Source organism: Bos mutus, chromosome 25 (genome assembly GCF_027580195.1).
Source record: "Bos mutus isolate GX-2022 chromosome 25, NWIPB_WYAK_1.1, whole genome shotgun sequence".
Classification (NCBI taxonomy): Eukaryota; Metazoa; Chordata; class Mammalia; order Artiodactyla; family Bovidae; genus Bos; species Bos mutus.
This window is the reverse complement of record NC_091641.1, coordinates 19,540,422-19,558,237: the sequence shown is the minus strand read 5'-3', so window position 1 is coordinate 19,558,237 and position 17,816 is coordinate 19,540,422. Positions and strand designations below refer to the sequence as shown.

At 45.5% G+C, this 17,816-nt stretch overlaps 1 protein-coding gene across 6 annotated transcripts in view; it reads left to right on the top strand.

Moving 5' to 3' along the window:
• Nucleotides 1-14,696, top strand: part of TNRC6A (trinucleotide repeat containing adaptor 6A) — a 96,005-nt gene extending 81,309 nt beyond the window's left edge. For 5 of the 6 annotated variants that reach the window (XM_070362421.1, XM_070362418.1, XM_070362417.1 and 2 more), the window contains 7 exons: nt 5,841-5,999; nt 6,635-6,775; nt 8,109-8,216; nt 9,348-9,569; nt 11,360-11,430; nt 12,200-12,339; nt 12,844-14,696. In XM_070362421.1, the coding sequence (XP_070218522.1) occupies nt 5,841-5,999; nt 6,635-6,775; nt 8,109-8,216; nt 9,348-9,569; nt 11,360-11,430; nt 12,200-12,339; nt 12,844-13,219 (1,217 nt within the window). In that variant the 3' untranslated portion in view covers nt 13,220-14,696. Of the gene's footprint in view, nt 1-5,840; nt 6,000-6,634; nt 6,776-8,108; nt 8,217-9,347; nt 9,570-11,359; nt 11,431-11,876; nt 12,005-12,199; nt 12,340-12,843 lie in introns of those variants that run through there. The other variant, XR_011462612.1, reaches the window with a different exon arrangement.
• Nucleotides 14,697-17,816: the final 3,120 nt, after the last annotated feature.

Below are 17,816 nucleotides of genomic sequence, written 5' to 3'. Positions count from 1 at the left end.
CGGTATATAGTGTGCATTGTATAAACGGCGTGTCATCATGCAGCATAGGTTTTGAAGTCAGACTTGGGATTTGATCCTAGTTCGTGCATAGCGTTTGCATCTGTGAAGCGGAAAGGAAGCATCGTAGGACTATTGAGGACTGAATGAGATAACATAAGGCTCCTGTCTGATTGCCTGGCATGAGACATGCAAGTGGTGGGTGGTGGTATCTTCTGTTACCGTTTTTCATTCAATTCAATTAGTAACTTTATATTTTGAACTTTATCTTCCCTTTTTTTAAACTTTTATCTGCTTTTTATCATTTTTTTACCATGCACTTTATTAATTCTGCACAAACCTGGAATGTGAGCAGTGAATTTTGAAGTTTTTTAGTGAATAGCTTAGACAATAAATACTTTTATACCTGTATACATAGCAGTCTAATGAGCATATTCTAGTAACATTCTCTTCAGAATAAAGAGGAAGTTGATGCTTTTCGTTTACTTCAGTGTAAGTTCCTATTCCTTTTTCTTAATTTGATATAGAGTTGATGTACAGTATTACATAAGTTACATGCGTACAGTGTAGTGATCCACAGCTTTTGAAGGTTATACTCCATTTATAGTTATTGAAAAATACTGGCTAAATTCCCTCTAAATTTCAGGTTTTAAAAGGTTGTGTTTTTGTTTTTTAAGCTTTTCGGTCTGTTTAACGAAGGTGCTTTTTCCTATCATAGTCACTCTGGTTGCCTATCCTGTCATTTTCTCCCTGAACTCCTCCTGTTTGCTCCCTGGTTCTTTTCCTCCTCTTGCTGTATCTCTTCATCCTGGTGGAGATTTAGAGTCTTCTTCTCAGGCACATTCTTTTTGTTTGCTTTGTTTTCTGTTTTCTTTACATTACAAAGAGAAATGTTAATCATTTTATTTCTGTTATTAATATTTTGGTGCAATTTGTTCTTTTTCCCTTATAAAAATAAAATCGGGATCTAACTTCATGTATTTTAGGAGTGATCCCCAAATGGCAGGACTGTATTACGTGCTGTTAGACCCTCACTATTTTGAAAATAATTTTTTTCAAAACAGCATCCATTTAAACGTTCACGAAGTTCTGTGTTCAGATTTCTGGCATCTCTGCGGAATGGAAAGCTTTGCCGGCACCAAGCTCCGGAGCTGTCACCATCCCGAGCTGAGTGGCTGCTGCCCTCAGCTCATTCTTCCCACTCCCCTCCCACTTGGATCTTCCCTCCCACTGGTGGAGAAATATTTTTCTATACTCCCTAACCAGAGGAATATTTCCCTGAAATTGTGTTTTTACTTGAGGAAGGACCATGGGATTTTTTTTCTAAAGGCAACTTGCTTCACTTGTTTATAAAACCTGGTTGGCCCTATTGGCATTTGTATTTCTATGCTATAGGAAATGGGGGCTGTTTTTCTAATAGTAGCAGAGGAGTGTAGAGATCATTTTTTAAGGGGGAGTGATCTGATCGCAGTATTCAGGCTCACGTCAGAGATGGGCTGAGCCTGGAGACAGGAGAGGCCTGTGGGAAAGATTAGGCTAGCTATGATAACTTGTGTCACAGTCTTACATGGGTTCTATTTTTATCTCCATCTAGTGAAGCTTAGCAGGCTAGTAAGATAGTTGTGGACCTGAGAAGAAAGGGCAAAGTCAAGAGAACTGTCTGTGTCAGAGATCCCCACGTACACTAGTTTCCCTAAAGAACTCACAGAACTCAGAAAAGCTGTAATACTCATGGTTATGGTTTGTTACAGCAAAAGAATACAGATTAAAATCAGCAAAGGCAAAAGGTGTGTAGAAGAGAGTCCAGGAGAAACTTAAGAGAAGCTTTCTATTGTCGTCCCCTCTCAGTGCAATCTCTTGGACTTGATTCTCCCAGCAACAGTGTGTGAGAGCATGTACAAAGTATTGCCAAGCAGAGAAGCTCACTCAAGCCTTAGTGTTCTCAGTTTTTATCAGGAGTCAGTTGTATAGTCGTGGAACACACCTGCGTGTCAGTCTCCAGCACCCTGCAGACCCTGGATACATAACTCTTTTTTTCTGTGATTGCAAAGATTTCTGAATCATTTTGTTTTGGGTTCCCTGTGTGTTGAGACAAAAAGAGCATGACCCAGGCCCCGTGCACAGAAGAACAGATGTTCACCACAAGTCCCGTTGTTGTCATAATCGCTGGCATGGCCATGGTTATGCAAAGGGTCTCTTATCTGGCAGGCTCCTCTGTGAGCTACAGGAGCCCAGCAACCATCAAGGGCTAGTCTTGGAGCTCTTTGCCATGTGCAGCCTAGCCCTGCTATGCTAACTCTTTTCTGTTCACCTTCCACAGTCAAAACACCAGGGGAGTAGAGTGGAAACAAGGACATTTAACCCCGGAGTTGTGGAGCAGTGAGAGTTGGACTGGGCTCTGGGGTATTTGTGATACTTCATGGTCCTATGATTCTGTCTTCACCAGTTTATAAAAACCCTTGCCCCTCGTTGCCCAGGGAAAACTACAATGTTCAGGAGCAGGAATACGTTTATTTTAGAGTTGAGGGCTGTTGCTTATAAAGAAGTAAAAGGCATCATATAAAGTTATATGGAAGAACTAAAACCAAATATATATCAATTTGATTAATGTAAGTGGGTCAAACTAATTTATGAAAAGAAGTTCATATTGAATCCTAAAGTAAAACCTGACTGTCTGCTATATACAGGGAACCCAAAACAAAACGATTCCGAAATCTTTGCGATCACAGAAAAAAAAGAGTTATGTAGGAGGCAAAATTGACAGGGTCTAGTGATTTTATTTTATTTTTTAGTGATTTTAGATAATAAGGAAGAGCTAGGAGAGACTTGTTTTCTAACTTAAGTAACGTCAGATCTATGTTCCCCTGATTAGTATTAAAAGGATATTCTGTGACATTGATTCCTTTCCTTTTCATTGGATTTTCTCTTAAAACTTGGACTAACATTGGCTTAGAGGTCAGTTTGCTGCTTTGTACACACTGGACTGATGATTACCCGAAATTGAAGGTGAAATTACCATGTAATTGAAGGAACATTGGAACATGAATCAAGCAGCCCTGAATTCTAAGCTAACTTGCCTCTCACTGGTGTATTACATCTGGAATTTCCCTTAAAAGTGGCAGCTGAGACAGTGATAAAAATGTCAAAAGAAATGCGGATCCTAGAATCAACGCTTAACTGTTGCATATTAGCTAGTGGCAAGTAACTTAACCTTTCTGAACTTCAGTCCCTCATCTTCAATGGGAGTAATAATAGTACCCCTTGTGGTGGTTTGAGGATGAGTCAGGCAATATCTCTTAAGCACTACCCAGGGTTAGACACGTAAGTGACCAGTGGGTCTCAGCCTTCCTGGGTATTGCTGTTGCCATCATTATTATGTCATGAGTGCCCTCCCTCTAAGACAGGCCCATTTCTCCAGTGTAAATCCAGCTCTATTTGCTTAAACTAAAATCTCCCACATAAATTTTATGTTTCATTTTTCTCATCTTCTCCCATGTAGTGACTGATAGAATGTAATTGGACCATGGCTAACACTTAAGTCACATCATTTTACTTTTTAACAAAATGAAGTTTTGATAAGTAGAAATTGTTCTTTTTAAAAAAGCAGAGGACAGGAGTGCTTTTATCATTGCTGGTTCTTGCATAAGAATTAATCACTTGAAATTTGATAATCATGCTTACTTACTGTATTACTTAGAACTCTTACTTTATATATCCTACTTTATTTCCAAGTGGCTTTAATTCAGCTAAGATACATAGTTCACTCAGGATAAAAGTAATAGCTAGATGAGGAAGCCAGAGAAGAGAGGGCAGTAGAATTGGTGGGATATAACTGATTCAAGTCAGGGATGGGTTAGTGCCCACCAGTGAGTGGCATGAGGTCCCGTATTTTACCAGAAGCTCATAGCTGGAGCAGCCTTGAGTCCATGAACCAAAACTTTGCTCACGTCTGTTTCAAAATCTACAATGGACAAGACACTTTGCTTTTGTTGTCGAATCCAGTTTTGTGTGTCTGACCCACAGTGAGGCCAAACAAACAGACAAGGCAGAGTTTGGAATAGCGTACTGCAGGGCCAGGCAAGGAGGGTGTTAGCTGGTGCTCAGAAAGCCCAACTCGCCATGGTTTTCGGGGGAAGAGGTTCTTCCTGGGCAAAACTGAGGGCGTGGGCTGCGGGGTGTTGCCTTCCTCTGGTGGCTGGTGGTTCAGGAATCTCAGCCACGAGCCTTCGGGTCCCGTCGTCTGGGCCCCGTGCTGGTGCTCAGCCTGCAGTCAGCGTCCTCCACCCGGCGGGGGGTTGTTAGCGCGTGTCTTGGGGGGAGGACGCAGGACCTGGCCCAGAGCTGTGCTGTTGTTCTAGACTGCCTTTCCTTGGTTTCTGCGCTCCCTCCCTCGCCTAATTGAATCAGCCATTTGGAACTCAGGGAAGGTCTAGGAGGCCGACATCTTTTTTCTACAACAAGAGATGGGGGACATGGAAAAGCTTTTGTACGCAAGAGAACCCCAGAGGGATCTGTTAGGTTTCGCTTTCTTCACCCTTGCTCCTCCCCGTTCCAGAAATTGAATCTAGAAATTTAAGAGGCATTCTCTTTTTTAAAAAGTTGATTGAGACAATTTACACGGACAAGTCTCCTTTTACAGTGTACACTTCTGTGGCTTTTAGTACGTTCTCAGAGTTGTGTACCCATCACACAACCCGTTGTTGTGCATTTCCCCAGAGAAGCCCCTTTGGTGTCATTCCTCCCACCTGCATTAGGCGTAAGTGAAAACTAGTATTTTTGTTTTCTATAGATTTGTCTGTGTTGGACGTTTCGTGGAAGTGGAAGCGCGTAGTATCTGGTCTCTTGTGGCTGGCGTTTGTGGCTTAGCGTAATGTTTTCAAGGTTCATCATGTTGCTGCATGCTGTATTTCATCCCTTTTTATAGTTGAATTGGATCACATGTACCACATTTTGGTTATGTACTCATCAGTTGGTGGATATTTGAGCGTCAGAGATACTCTCGATTCCTTCCTTCCTCCAGTCTCCCCATCCAGTCCATCTCTGAATAGTGCCCAATCTGCTTTCTAGTTTATGCATCTGTTGTGTCTCCTAATGCTCTCCCTGCTTCTGTCCTAGCCTGCCTTCTCTTTTCCACACTGCAGCAAATGTGACTTCAAAATAAATGGAACTGTATTAGTATGACTTCCCTTCCTAAAACCCTTTGATACAGTGAACTCATTGCCAAGGCCTAGAAAGCCCTGTTTGAGGGCGTTGCCAATTCTGAAGGCTGGAGGGAGCAGATGGCATCGGTCAGTCTGCAGTGGTGGGGCCGGGGCAGCTGGAGCATGCAACACCCCACCTCAGATCTTTGAATTGCAAGCATTTAAGACAAAATGTCCTTGGGCTCTTCAAGATCAGGGCCCAACTCCTTCATGTTGTTCACTCTCCCATTTACTGTTTTCCAGACCAAACGATCTTTCAGTCCCTGAGAAGTGACAAACAGTGTTTCTCCTGTAGTCTTTGTGCAGGCCTCACCCACTGGCTGGAATTGTTTCCCTCAAACTCTTCCCATGCCGGCCTTGGCCCTCCTCACCATGCATTCTCTCCTTCTACCCTCTGTCCTCCAGCTTTTCTGTCAATGAATACACTGTCACTGAGGGCCAGGACCCCATCGGAGAGAGGTGACTGAGATCTGAAGAAAGCGCAGGGCTTTTTTTCCTCCTGACATCTTCACCTAATCTGCAGAACACAGTTTGGAACCCACAGATCTCATAAAAGGTTTTCTTACTGTATTTGACAAACTACAAGAAATAAATGTGATGGTATATTTTGCTCACACTTCCCTTCCATTTTCTCTTTTTTAGGTGCTATTTCAAGTGGTTTCAGGCTGGAAGAGTCTCCATTTGTTCCCTATGACTTTATGAACAGCAGTACTTCACCAGCCAGTCCTCCAGGTTCAATAGGAGATGGCTGGCCACGTGCCAAATCGCCTAACGGCTCTAGCAGTGTTAATTGGCCACCAGGTAAATGCTGGCATCTTCTTTTGTGAGAGTTTGTTTCCATTAAGATTTCAGTACCTCTGGACATACAAATGATTTGGCCCCAGTTCTGTTTGATTGGACTGACTTGCACAGAGGGTGGGGGAGAGCACAGAAATGGCGAATGAGAAGTTGAGCGTCGGGTTTGGGCTGCTGAGTGACCTGGCCTGTTACCGGTGCTTGTATGCTGTGAAGGTGGGGTTGATTAGTCCGACACAAAGTATGATAGAAACCTGTGTTTATTGTTCTTCTCCAGATGTCTGGGGACTGACATGACAGCATTTCCATCTATTGAGGAATCACCAGAAATGCACTTACAGCCTGCTCTGTCCAATCCAAGTTGCTGTAGCTTTGTGATTGTAATAAAGCACTTTAAAATACACTTTTAAAAATATATAAACCCAGAGAAATTACTTCAGGCAAAAATTTGCAAGTTACTCATTAATAACAGCTTATATTAGTTGTGATATTAAATCAGGCTGTTAGGGTGTTGGAAAATAATTTGAGAATATTGGGAAATATTTGAGAATTGCATAAACTTTAGGAATAAAACTTCGGGATAGTTAATAGTGGATTTTTAGATGATTAAGCCTGAACTAATTTGAAGTTTTTATTTCCAGAATTTCGCCCTGGTGAACCATGGAAAGGTTATCCAAACATTGACCCTGAAACTGACCCTTACGTCACTCCTGGCAGTGTCATAAACAATCTTTCAATTAATACTGTGCGGGAAGTTGACCACCTCAGGGACAGGAACAGTGGTATGTAGACGGGTACAACCTAGGGTTTCTGAATGGTGCAGGGCTCAAGGTAGACATGAAACTCTGAGCGGTAAGAGTCACTCCAGCACGACACAACCCCTGACATCCAAGGGGCTTCTGACAGTGCTAACAGAATTCTTGATTACCGTAGGTAACTCTTAACCACTTTTTAATTGATGGGGATTTGTTAATCACTTGATAGGGTGAACACGTATATTAACTTAAAGAACCAACAGACATTTGCTTTCTAATAACTATATTAGTATATAACTTTTATAACAAGTTGCCATATTGTAGTTATTAAGAAATGGCTCTTTCTTATGAAAGATGTTGTATTATTATTTGTTTTCACACTCTGGATATTAAAGAACTTTCCTCTGGAGAAGCATTTGGCTTTCTTGGTCTCTCAGAGTGAAAATAAGAGCAATTTAAGGGTCCATGCATCCTGATGCGCTTTGCAGTGGATCATCACATAAAATCCTCCTCCTCCCTTATCACAGGGTTATTTCTCACCATGTACAGGAATGCCACGCACACACGCAGTAGAGGAAAGGTGAGCAGAGTGAAGGAGGACAGATCTTTGTAACATACATCCTCACCGCTGTCTCTTTACACAGTTTCTAATAAAGAAAATGTCAAACAGTCAACACTTTCTGTTAAATACATAGTTTGTTGACAGATGTTTGCCATGTCACAGTGGTGAGATAAGAATCCTTGTCATTCTGAAATAGCTGAATTAGCTGACAGTTGTGTGTGGAACCACCTGGAACCACTGCTTTCACAGGAGAACATGGGCAGTGAGCGCTCATGGCCTGTAGTTAAAGGATCCAGCAGCAGGAACTATTGCAGAGATTCACAGAATGGTCGGGTCTGGAGCTAAACTAGAGTAGCCATTAAGGGGATTTGCAGTAATAGGAAGAGAGGCTAGGTTCTGGGGCGCAGTGGGGAGGAACAAAGGCCTGGCCCACTGGTGGTGCCGGTGCCAGGGCGCCTTGGGGAGCTGCCCAGCAAGCAGGCATGAGCTCAGAGACAGGCCAGGCCTCAGATGGAGCCTGGTACTGAGAAGCAAGGCGGTGTTGCCTCTTGCCAATCGCACTATTGGGTTATAGTCTCACAGACATGTACGAAGAGACGGGTGGGAGAGGGACCTCTTCTGAGCCAAGGTGGAGGCAAGAAGGAAACTGCCATCGTGGGCACCGTGCCCGAGGCCTGAACACGCCTGTGTCCGTTCTGTGGCATACACTTAAGTTGCAGATTCTCTGAATGCTTTTGCGTCTCAAAACGCCTGGTCTCCCGCTCTAGTGAATGGTTCGCTGGGCTCTTCCTTGTGCAGGGTCATCCTCATCCTTGAACACCACGCTGCCTTCAACTAGTGCCTGGTCATCCATTCGTGCCTCCAACTACAACGCTCCCCTCAGCAGCACAGCACAAAGCACTGCAGGTGAGCCTTGTCTCCGCGCACGCTCCCCATCCGAGCCTGGGCCGGGGCTGTTGTGTTGCCCTCTTATTTTAATCCAGAGTCGTGTTTTCAGGGAGCTAGGGAAGTATATTTCTGAGCTTGGGATGATATTTTTAACACTATTTGCCCCCTTTTAAAATTTGTCGTATCTAGTCATCATTTATTAAAATAATCAGGTTTCACTGAATAGCCACTCTCATCTGAGATTAAATGTAATTTAGTTCAAAGCAGTAGTTCTCGACTATCTGTAGTGAAGGACCTTTTTTTTAATGCCCAGTCCTTTGCAGACTGATGACTTTTGTAAAATACAGTAAACCCAAGCTTGAAAGTGCTAGAAAAATGAGTACAGCCTTGGGGGTAGTGTCAGGTTGCTCTCAAAGTTTACAAACGCTCGCTCTAAATTTCTCATACTGTCACAAGCCAGTAATAAACTGGGTTGTGAGCAGTCTTCCATCACACTTTGAGATCTGCTGGCTTAAAGACAAGCTCCTTATGATCAGGTAGGAAAAATAGTTGACGGTGACAGAAGTTAAAAAGTTTTTCTGTTGGCTTCTGCTCCTCCGCCTTTTTTAGCATTCGTTTTACTTAGTTCCCTGTGTTCCTGGCTGTGCACTGGACCCATAGGCAAATTGCTTACCCTCTCTGAACCTCAGTAGAGAGTGTGTGAGGATCAGAAGGAGAAGTACGCCACAAGCCCAGCAGACCAGCACTCGGTACCGAGTGTCCCCATGTGAATGTCTGCTGTGAGGACTCCCTGAGTCGCGTCTACTTTTCTCATGAGTGAATAATGAAATGCTGAAATCCAGTGGTCTGAGTATCGGTCCTGAGGGACTCATGACTGGTAAGGTGTGGAGTTCCCACTTGCTCTTTGAAGCAGTTCAAAGCAGTGTTTAGTGTGTTGTTGTGTTAGCTGGACTAAGCGTCTCACGGGTCTTAAAACTACGAATGAGACAGACAGTCTGTTTTGAGGCAAGGGAGCAGGTTCCTTTTTAAAGTTCATTTTTGTCTGATCTGCTTTTATTGGGGGAATGGGTACTGTCATTACTTAAATTTTCTCTTTTCTGAAAGCATTTCTCTCCCTTCTCCCCCTCTTTGTTTTTCTCCTTCGAGTAGCCAGAAATAGTGATTCCAAATTGACATGGTCCCCTGGTTCAGTTACAAACACCTCTCTGGCTCATGAGCTGTGGAAGGTCCCTCTGCCACCTAAAAACATCACTGCTCCGTCCCGCCCACCTCCGGGACTGACTGGTCAGAAGCCACCCTTGTCTTCGTGGGATAATTCTCCCCTTCGAGTAGGTGGAGGATGGGGAAATTCTGACGCCAGGTATACCCCAGGTAAGACGACGTGCAAGAAGGTGGTTTCTTGTGGTTCATTCACTGAACAGCAGCAGAACCACCAGTCTAGAGGCCTGAGAAGGAGACTGCTGCACTGTCCTCTGTGAAGTAGGGTTAGAAGGTAACGCAGCGCAAGATTCTTGGTTCCTTACTGTCTTCTGCCGTGCTTTGGAGAGTGTTAAATTTTACTTTAAATTTGGCCCACGTTATTTAGGTTTCCCCAGAAACACACACCAGTCAGCAATGAAGTTAATAGAATGGGGACCCCTCCTTTCAGAAGCTGCTCAAGAGCTCATCTCATTCGGTGTAGTAACTTCCTGCACGTGGCGGACTTGTGGTGACACCATGTCACACAGAGAAGTATCGTCTGATAAACCTGGGGTCAGCGGGGACAGTCCATCTGGGCCTTTAAGGGGCCTGTTTTGGGGTGAAAGCTTGGCCTGTATTTAGGATCATCAGAAACTTTATTGATTAAACAGGGACGTTTCAGAGTGAAAGGAGGTGCTGTTAATTAACCATGCAGGCCTAAACCGGACTGTCCTAGGAACCCTGGGACAAATGGTTCCCACCCCCGCTCCTTCTGTAAACGACAAACACGGGACTTGTACTGGGTCACGTCCCCGCCGCCTCCCCCAGCATACACTGCACACACAGCCACAAACACAGCTCGTGGCTCATCTGCTCCCCTGTCCCCAAGTGCACGAAGTTTTCTCATCTCCAGGCTGAAAATTGTAGTGAAACCTCATTAATAATAATTTCCAATCTTTAGACCAGTGATTGGTTGAAAAAAAACTTAAAATGTTTCCTTAGAGGAAAGGTTTTAATTATGTGAAAAGAACACTTGAGTCTGTTCCAAGTTACTAAATCCAAATTAGCTTGGTGTAATGTGTGAGCGATTCTTTTAGGCCACAGGCATCTTCTGGGTGCCAGCTCACTGCCTGGCGGTACATGATGAGGGGCATCATAAATGTGGCTGAGGACCCCTGACCCTCAGGAGGGTTGATGGCGTCGGGTGGGATCAGGAAGCCTGTGTGAGTCAGCCACGTCAGCAGAGGGGGCCGTGTAGGCCAGGGCGTGGAGACCTGGGAAAACACAGGGTTTCCTGTTGAAGTCGGAGCTTGGCAAGGGTTGGGGGGCGGTGTTCAGGGAGTGCTGAGTGCCTTGAGCTATGGCATGCAGCCATCTTCTAAAGGGTTTATGAGGCTCTCTTGAACAGCTTTAGACAGGAGTGACTGGATCATGTCTTGAAGCTGCTGGGAGAGGGAGACGATGCCTTGGGGCCGGACAGGAAAGCCAGGTGCAGAGCCCCTGTGGTAGCCCAGGCTAAACAAGGAATGTCTGGACGATTGGCAGACTCTTAAATCCCCTCTAACTTCGTACCCTATGGGACCTGCATGCAAAGTCATCCAGTAGCTGAGATGATCGTGAAGCTAAGCTATTTCCCAAATAGGGAATAGGTTTAGCTTTATAAATGGGAAGAGCCCAAAGACATCTGGCCTGTGGTTCCCTCGCCCACCGTGATGAGCTGGCAGCTCTCTGAGCCCCTCACCCCCAGAGCCCAAGCCATGTGCCCCAGGAATTAGCTGCTGGTCAGAGCTGGAGTGAGGTGGCATCCTGGCCTGTGGAGAAAATACCCCAGGTAGAAACCCAGGTAAGAAGGAAGGAAATGGATGCCCTGAGCTCAGGTGATCCTTCTGAATCCCTCCAGTGTAACTGGGCTGTGTTGTCCTAAACAGTCATTCAGGCCACAGTCTTAGAAGGCTGACTTGTCCTTTTTCTTCCTTGTTTAGGTTCCAGCTGGGGTGAGAGCAGCTCAGGGAGAATAACAAATTGGCTTGTTCTAAAAAACCTTACACCTCAGGTAAGAACATCAGGTATCCTGGTTGATGGTTCCTGGTTCCAGGTCCCATGGAAGCAAAGGCTTCCGTGCTGGTGTAAGTCTGAGAGGAGCACTGCGCAGGCCCGCTCAGTGGACTAAACAGATGTCAGGGCTGGCAGAGAATGGTCTGCGGATTCCTCAGGCAGGCTGCTGGTCTGATCCTGCGGTTCTTATGCTGTGAAATGCACAGGAGCCGATCAAAACCAGAGTCCTAAACCTCACCCCGCAGACCCTCATGTAGCAGACCTGGGCTAGGACCAGGGGTCTGCATTTCTGTAAGGGCGTTCAGATTAGTTTAATGCAGGTGGTCCTTGTGCCACATTTTGAGAAACCGTGTCTGCCCGTTTAGATGAGAACATTTTCTTAGTCCCTGGATGACCCCCTCCTCTGGAGGCTGGGTGTTAAGAGCCCACCCCCCTCCTCCCCAGGGAGCAGTGCCTTGATGAATCCTGTCCTCAGGGCAGGGAAGAGAGAAGACCTGAAGCCACAGCAGGGGCAATGGCTAACTAAGGAATTGGGGATCTGGGGAATATCCAGGAGTCTAGAGGCCACAGAGGTATGGCTCTGGGACCAGTGGAGGTGGGGAGGGAGGCGCTGTGCCCCATGGCAGCAGTGAGTCCCAGTGCAGAGTGGCACCAGGAGTGAAGGACCTCGGGCAAGAGAGAGAACCAGAGTCCCAGCCTGGGACCACCTCCCGGATGGTCCTCGCGGTGGTGCGTCTAACTCGCAGCTCCCCGGCTCTGTTTCCTAGATTGATGGCTCAACTCTGCGTACTCTGTGCATGCAGCATGGCCCACTGATAACATTCCACCTGAACCTCCCACATGGAAACGCTTTGGTCCGTTACAGTTCAAAAGAAGAGGTAGTGAAGGCACAAAAGTCTCTGCACATGTAAGTTCCCCATTCTGCGCAGGCACCTGGAAAGTGCCCCTGGGGTCGCATGTTTGGAATCCTCCTGTTAGGGCCCCCTCGGGTGGCTGGAAGCACCTCTGGTGACCCTGTGCACCACCCCTGGGCCGGCACGTGCGGCCCCGCAGTGAGCACCTCAGAACAGCTGCAGCCTCCTGTGTTTTGGCTCCAAGGGCAGCGTTCAGAAGGGAGCACATGACCCCAGATCAAAGTGGCCCTAGAAAGTCCCTTAAATTGCCAGTTAGGAGGCAGGACGTGATCTTGATGCCTCAGCAGAGCTGGGTGGCACGTCTGGGTCTGGAGAGCCCTGGGCACTGTGCCCCACCACGTGTGGCCTCCAGGGCGCACGCGGGCTGGCGGGAGGGACCCTTGCTATGCCCTGCCCTCTCCTTTTCCCCCTCCACGGCGACAGAATGCCCCTGACTTTGGCTCAGACCCCTCAGCTGGCCCCCATCTTCACCAGGCCTGCTTGTGTCTCTCCTCCAGGTGTGTACTGGGGAACACTACTATTCTTGCTGAGTTTGCCAGTGAAGAGGAGATCAGTCGTTTCTTTGCACAAAGTCAGTCTCTGACCCCTTCTCCCAGCTGGCAGTCTCTCGGGTCCAGCCAGAGCCGGCTGGGCTCCCTCGACTGTTCCCACTCATTCTCCAGCCGGACCGATCTCAATCACTGGAATGGTGCTGGGCTGTCGGGAACTAACTGTGGAGACCTTCATGGCACTTCCCTCTGGGGGACCCCACATTATTCCACAAGCCTGTGGGGTCCTCCCAGCAGCAGCGACCCCCGGGGAATTAGCAGCCCATCCCCCATTAACGCTTTTCTTTCTGTTGACCACCTGGGTGGGGGTGGAGAGTCCATGTAACAGTGTAGACTAGACTCACGAACTTCGACCTCAAGCCGCAAGAGAAAGGAGCACTAAGTTGGGCTCGCCGCCTGCAGCCAGGGGCCACCTGTGGGAACAGCTATTCTCTGCACATTCTCCACTTTGTTTTCCCTGAAACATATCAGTTTGAATACTTGAATCATGCAGGCCAATATTATAATGTGAAAAGGTATCTATCTATTTACACTCCCAAATAGCGCCATACATGCTACACCGTATAGAATGAGCTCACTTGTGTATATTCATCATGTTTAGCCTTTGAGTTCTTTCCCCCCTTCCTCCCCCTCCCCCCATTCATTCTTTTTCTCTTCTTTTTGCAAACACGTTTTTTGGGCTGATAATGTATGAGCTTTTAACTTTGCACTGAAGGGTGTTCTCCCCGTCTACTCGGCAGCACGGGGAGGGCAGCTGTTCCAGTGTAAACGTTTACTCAAGGATGTTCTTAAGGTGTGCGCTCTCTACTATGCCTTGATGTTTGCCTACCTTATTGTGGTATCGTGGAGTTTAAAAGATCAAGTTATGATACTGACTTAGGACTATAAATGAAAGTATTGCACCAGTTTTCTCATGTTATAAAACTAAAGAATTTCACTCTGCAGTTTGAAAAACTGTGGCCACAGCTGTGACTTGCAGCCCACCTGCCACCCAGGACGGGCCCTGCACTTTGAATAGGCTTTCCATTTTGTTTTGAAGGTTCCCACGTTGAGCCTTCTTGTTTACAGATTTTTTTGTTTGTTTTTTGAGAAAAAAAAATGTTTACTCTTCCATCATTTAAAAAAAAATTAAAAGACAAAAAAAAATGGAGGATGATTTAAAAGATGCTTTCTATCTCTGGGAAAAAGGAGCAGCATTTGGCCATGTTCTTTTGTTTTTCTATTCCTGTCCTAAATCAAAGAGCATGGTTCTCAGGAAAACCAGTTCCCCAGTTTAAAAAAACAAAAAAATTAAAAAAAAAAAAAAAAACTCCTTGTAGTTTCTTATAGGAAAAGAGAAAAACCCCAACTTTTAGCACTGATACTACATATTGCTCTGTTTAAGAATTTTCTCTGCCAAAAAAAAAAAAAGAAAAAAAAAATGCTTAAAGCTGGAGTTTGAGATTCTGCTTTCAGATGCTATCTTTTTATTAGTGAGTGATGATGGTTTGCTAATAATCAATAGGTAATAATTTTTTGTAATCCCATCAAGTGGCTCTCTCTGTTTCTGCTCTCTCGTGACTGTGTTAATGTTTAACTGTTGTACCTTAAAGCCGAAATCAGTAACTATGCATACTGTAACCAAGATATTGGGCTTACAGAATTGTTCGTTGTATAAAGAAAATTTTAAATGTTGTTGCAAACTAACGAGTTATACACCATTTTTAAAATTTCTTTCTCCCCACCCCCCCTTTTTTTGCCCACAAATGGTATTATAATGCTTGCTTAGTCAAAGAAGAGAGACTAAACAAGGGTAAAAATTTTAACAGTACAGAATTTGCCATCATTTCATTGCCTTGATTCTAACTGTTTGTGTCCTAAGATGCAAAAGAAGTCAGTGGCTTTTAACTGTTTACAAATAGAATGTGATTGTAAAATGTACAGTTTGGTTGTGTTTGAATTATGAACTTTCTTCAGATATAATAAACCATGACTTTTTGGCTGCTCAACATTAACTGTCTCTTTTTTGTGAATTTATTTGTACGCTCTTTTTTATAACGAAAGTTTCAAAGTTGCTATGTATGAGGGTTCTCATAGAGCAACCTAGTAAAAAAAATCTAAGCGAATATTTGAACGTTTTATCCGAACTCATTCACAATCTCACCCTGAAATAATGTGAGAACAGTGGGAAACTGTCGCTTGCTCCTTCCTGCCCTCTCTCAGCATCTTTGGGATCTTGTTGCTCAAAACTCTCCTGTGACTTCATCTTCCCCACCATTTGTGCCCATCTCAAGCCTCAGCAAGAGACCATTTGGAACATGAAGCTTAATGACTTGACAGTGTTCTTAGTGTTAACTCTCATACCTCTGTTACAAAATGAGAAATGCCACAGCCTGGACTGGCCTTTTTCTCCCCCCTTCACGGCCCTCGCTCCTCACCGCAGGAGCTGCGGGGGCAGAACCTGTGTATGTATTTCAGCGTATGACTTCAGATCATGCTCCAACTTGCCAGGTGTAAGCTAATGTTGTTGGACACCTTAATATAAGCAAATGTTGTTCAATGCATTCAATGTATATTGACTTCCATACTGGTTTTTCCAAAAACCAAAGGTAGCTTTGAAAAACCACGTCTGGAAATGTTTGGAACGTTAAGCTGATTGACCTTTTGGGGCTTTGAGTAGTATATAATTGACTTCATAACTGCGTTAATTGTATTGTTAAAGTGTTTGGGAGTTTTTTGCGCTTGTTATGTGGAAATAAAGTGTTTGATTTAAAAAATTAAGAAGTGGTTTGGTGTTTGCCTGGTCTTTAACAGTTCTAGTCCCTAAACAACTGTGTTCCTCCTAAACCTTCCTTAATCTCTTTCAACTGCCCACGCCTTAGGCTAGATGATTAGTCTGACCTTGACGTTCCCCTGGCTCAGTGACCTTGAGTCTCTAACAGCCTCTTAGAGTTGATCTAAAGCTTTTAACACATCCAGCCATGTGTTTCCAAATATAGCTCCCAGGAGCTACACAGCTCCTCCCTTGGATGTGTCCTGGGCTCTAGACATCCTGAGCTGCTCCCTGAGGGCCTGCCCAACACTGCCTTCTCCTCAAAGACAGTAATCCGCTGGGGTCAGCTTGCCTGGACTGGCAGCCAAAATCCGGACTCTCTCCTGTACCAAACTGAATCTGTTCTGGGTGCAGTTGAAAAGGACAACTTAATTGCTTTGCCAGGCAAAGGGAAACCCAGAGGGCTGATCACCCTCAAGATTGTGTGTCCCAACCCAGAGCGGGTGGTGAGGAGTTTATTATAGAAGGTTCAAAGAGGGTGTGATCAGCTCATGAACATTCTTCTGAGGTTGGTGATGAGACAGTTGGGAGTCAGCACCATCAACTTTCTGATTCCAACCAGTCTAGGGTCTGTCTACCTGTTTGGGGGCAGCATACTGTTAACTTTTCCCACCTGAGCTGCCAAACAGCTCAAAAGTCATCTGTGTATCCTCTGAGAGGAAACCAGGACCCTGTCCCTAAGGCTGCAGTATTGTCTCTTGACTACTCCTCCATTATCTCTGCATCCTCCGCCTTCCCTGATTAACAACCGTTTGGAACCCAGGGAACGTTGTAGAGGCTGAATGAAGCCTATTTCCTGCAAACAAGAAATAGGAGATACAGAAAGGCTTTTGTGCCCAGGAGCCCCACTAGGTCTTCCTGCTCAGTTTCACCATATCACAGAACCACCTGAATTTTCAGACTTTCATAAAAATCAACTCCTTATGTCAGTTTTTGGACAAAAGATGGTGATGTCATGACTCTGAAAAATCAGTGCCACTGGCCTTAAGTAAGCTATCCAAAAAACAAACCAAAAAATAGATTAAGTTCTGGGTGGAGACAACCTATCAAAGCTCAGGGGGAGGTGTGAAGTCTTTGCAGAGGAGTTAAGGGCACAGCATCACAGAGGACCCACACTTTATAAATGTTTATTTATATTTAATTTGGCTGCACTGGGTCTTAGTTGCAGCCACATACGAACTTTTAGCTGAGACATGTGGGATCTAGTTCTCCAACCAGGGTTTGAACTGGGGCCCCCTCCTTTGGGAGCTCGGAGTATTAGCCACTTGACCACCAGGGAAGTCCCTATTTCTTTTTTTAAATTTTATGTTATTTATTTTTGACTGCACTGGGTCTTTGTGGCCGTGCAGGGGCTTTCTCTAGCTGCACCGAGGGGGACTTATCATTGTGGCACCTTCTTTTGCTTAGGGTTGTGGGCTCTAGAGCATGCGGTCAATGCATAGGCTTAGTTGCCTGCAGCATGTGGAATCTCCCAGACCAGGGATCTAACCCCGGCCTCCTGCATTGGCAGGCAGATTCTTATCCAGTGGACCACCAGGGAAAGTCCTGTTTATTTTTTTTTTTTATTTTTTGGCTGTGCCACACAGCAGGCAGGATCTTCGTAGCCGGAATTGAACACACGCTCCCCTTCAGTGGAAGCAGCCTCATAACCACTGGACAGCCAGGGAAGTCCCTTTTTGAAAAAATGTTTTTGCTTTTTTATTTCTTGGAATACCCACACTTTAGAAATTGCTCCTCGGGAATGTCTGCGGTGTGTACAGGCGGTCAAGGATAACTCCCAGCCTCGTCCACTGGGTCCCGCCCTGAGGCTTTGACTCAGCATTCCCTTTCTCCACTGAAAAGTGCTACCATGACCACTGACGGCCTAGGCAGCTGGAATAAAACCCATGTCCTTGAGGTGGCGTTTGAGGAGAGCCCTTAAGGGCGGTGAAGCAACAGCCAGGCGTGTGACAAGATCAGTCCTGCAGGCCGGGAGGGCATCAGTGTGAGCCAGGGGGACAACACAGGAGACCAGCAGAAAGGAAGGTGGGGATAACGCTTGCTGCACTGTGGCTGCCTGCTAGCATCGCCCGGGAGCTAGAAGGAAGTCCCCATGCTCCAGCCCCACTGC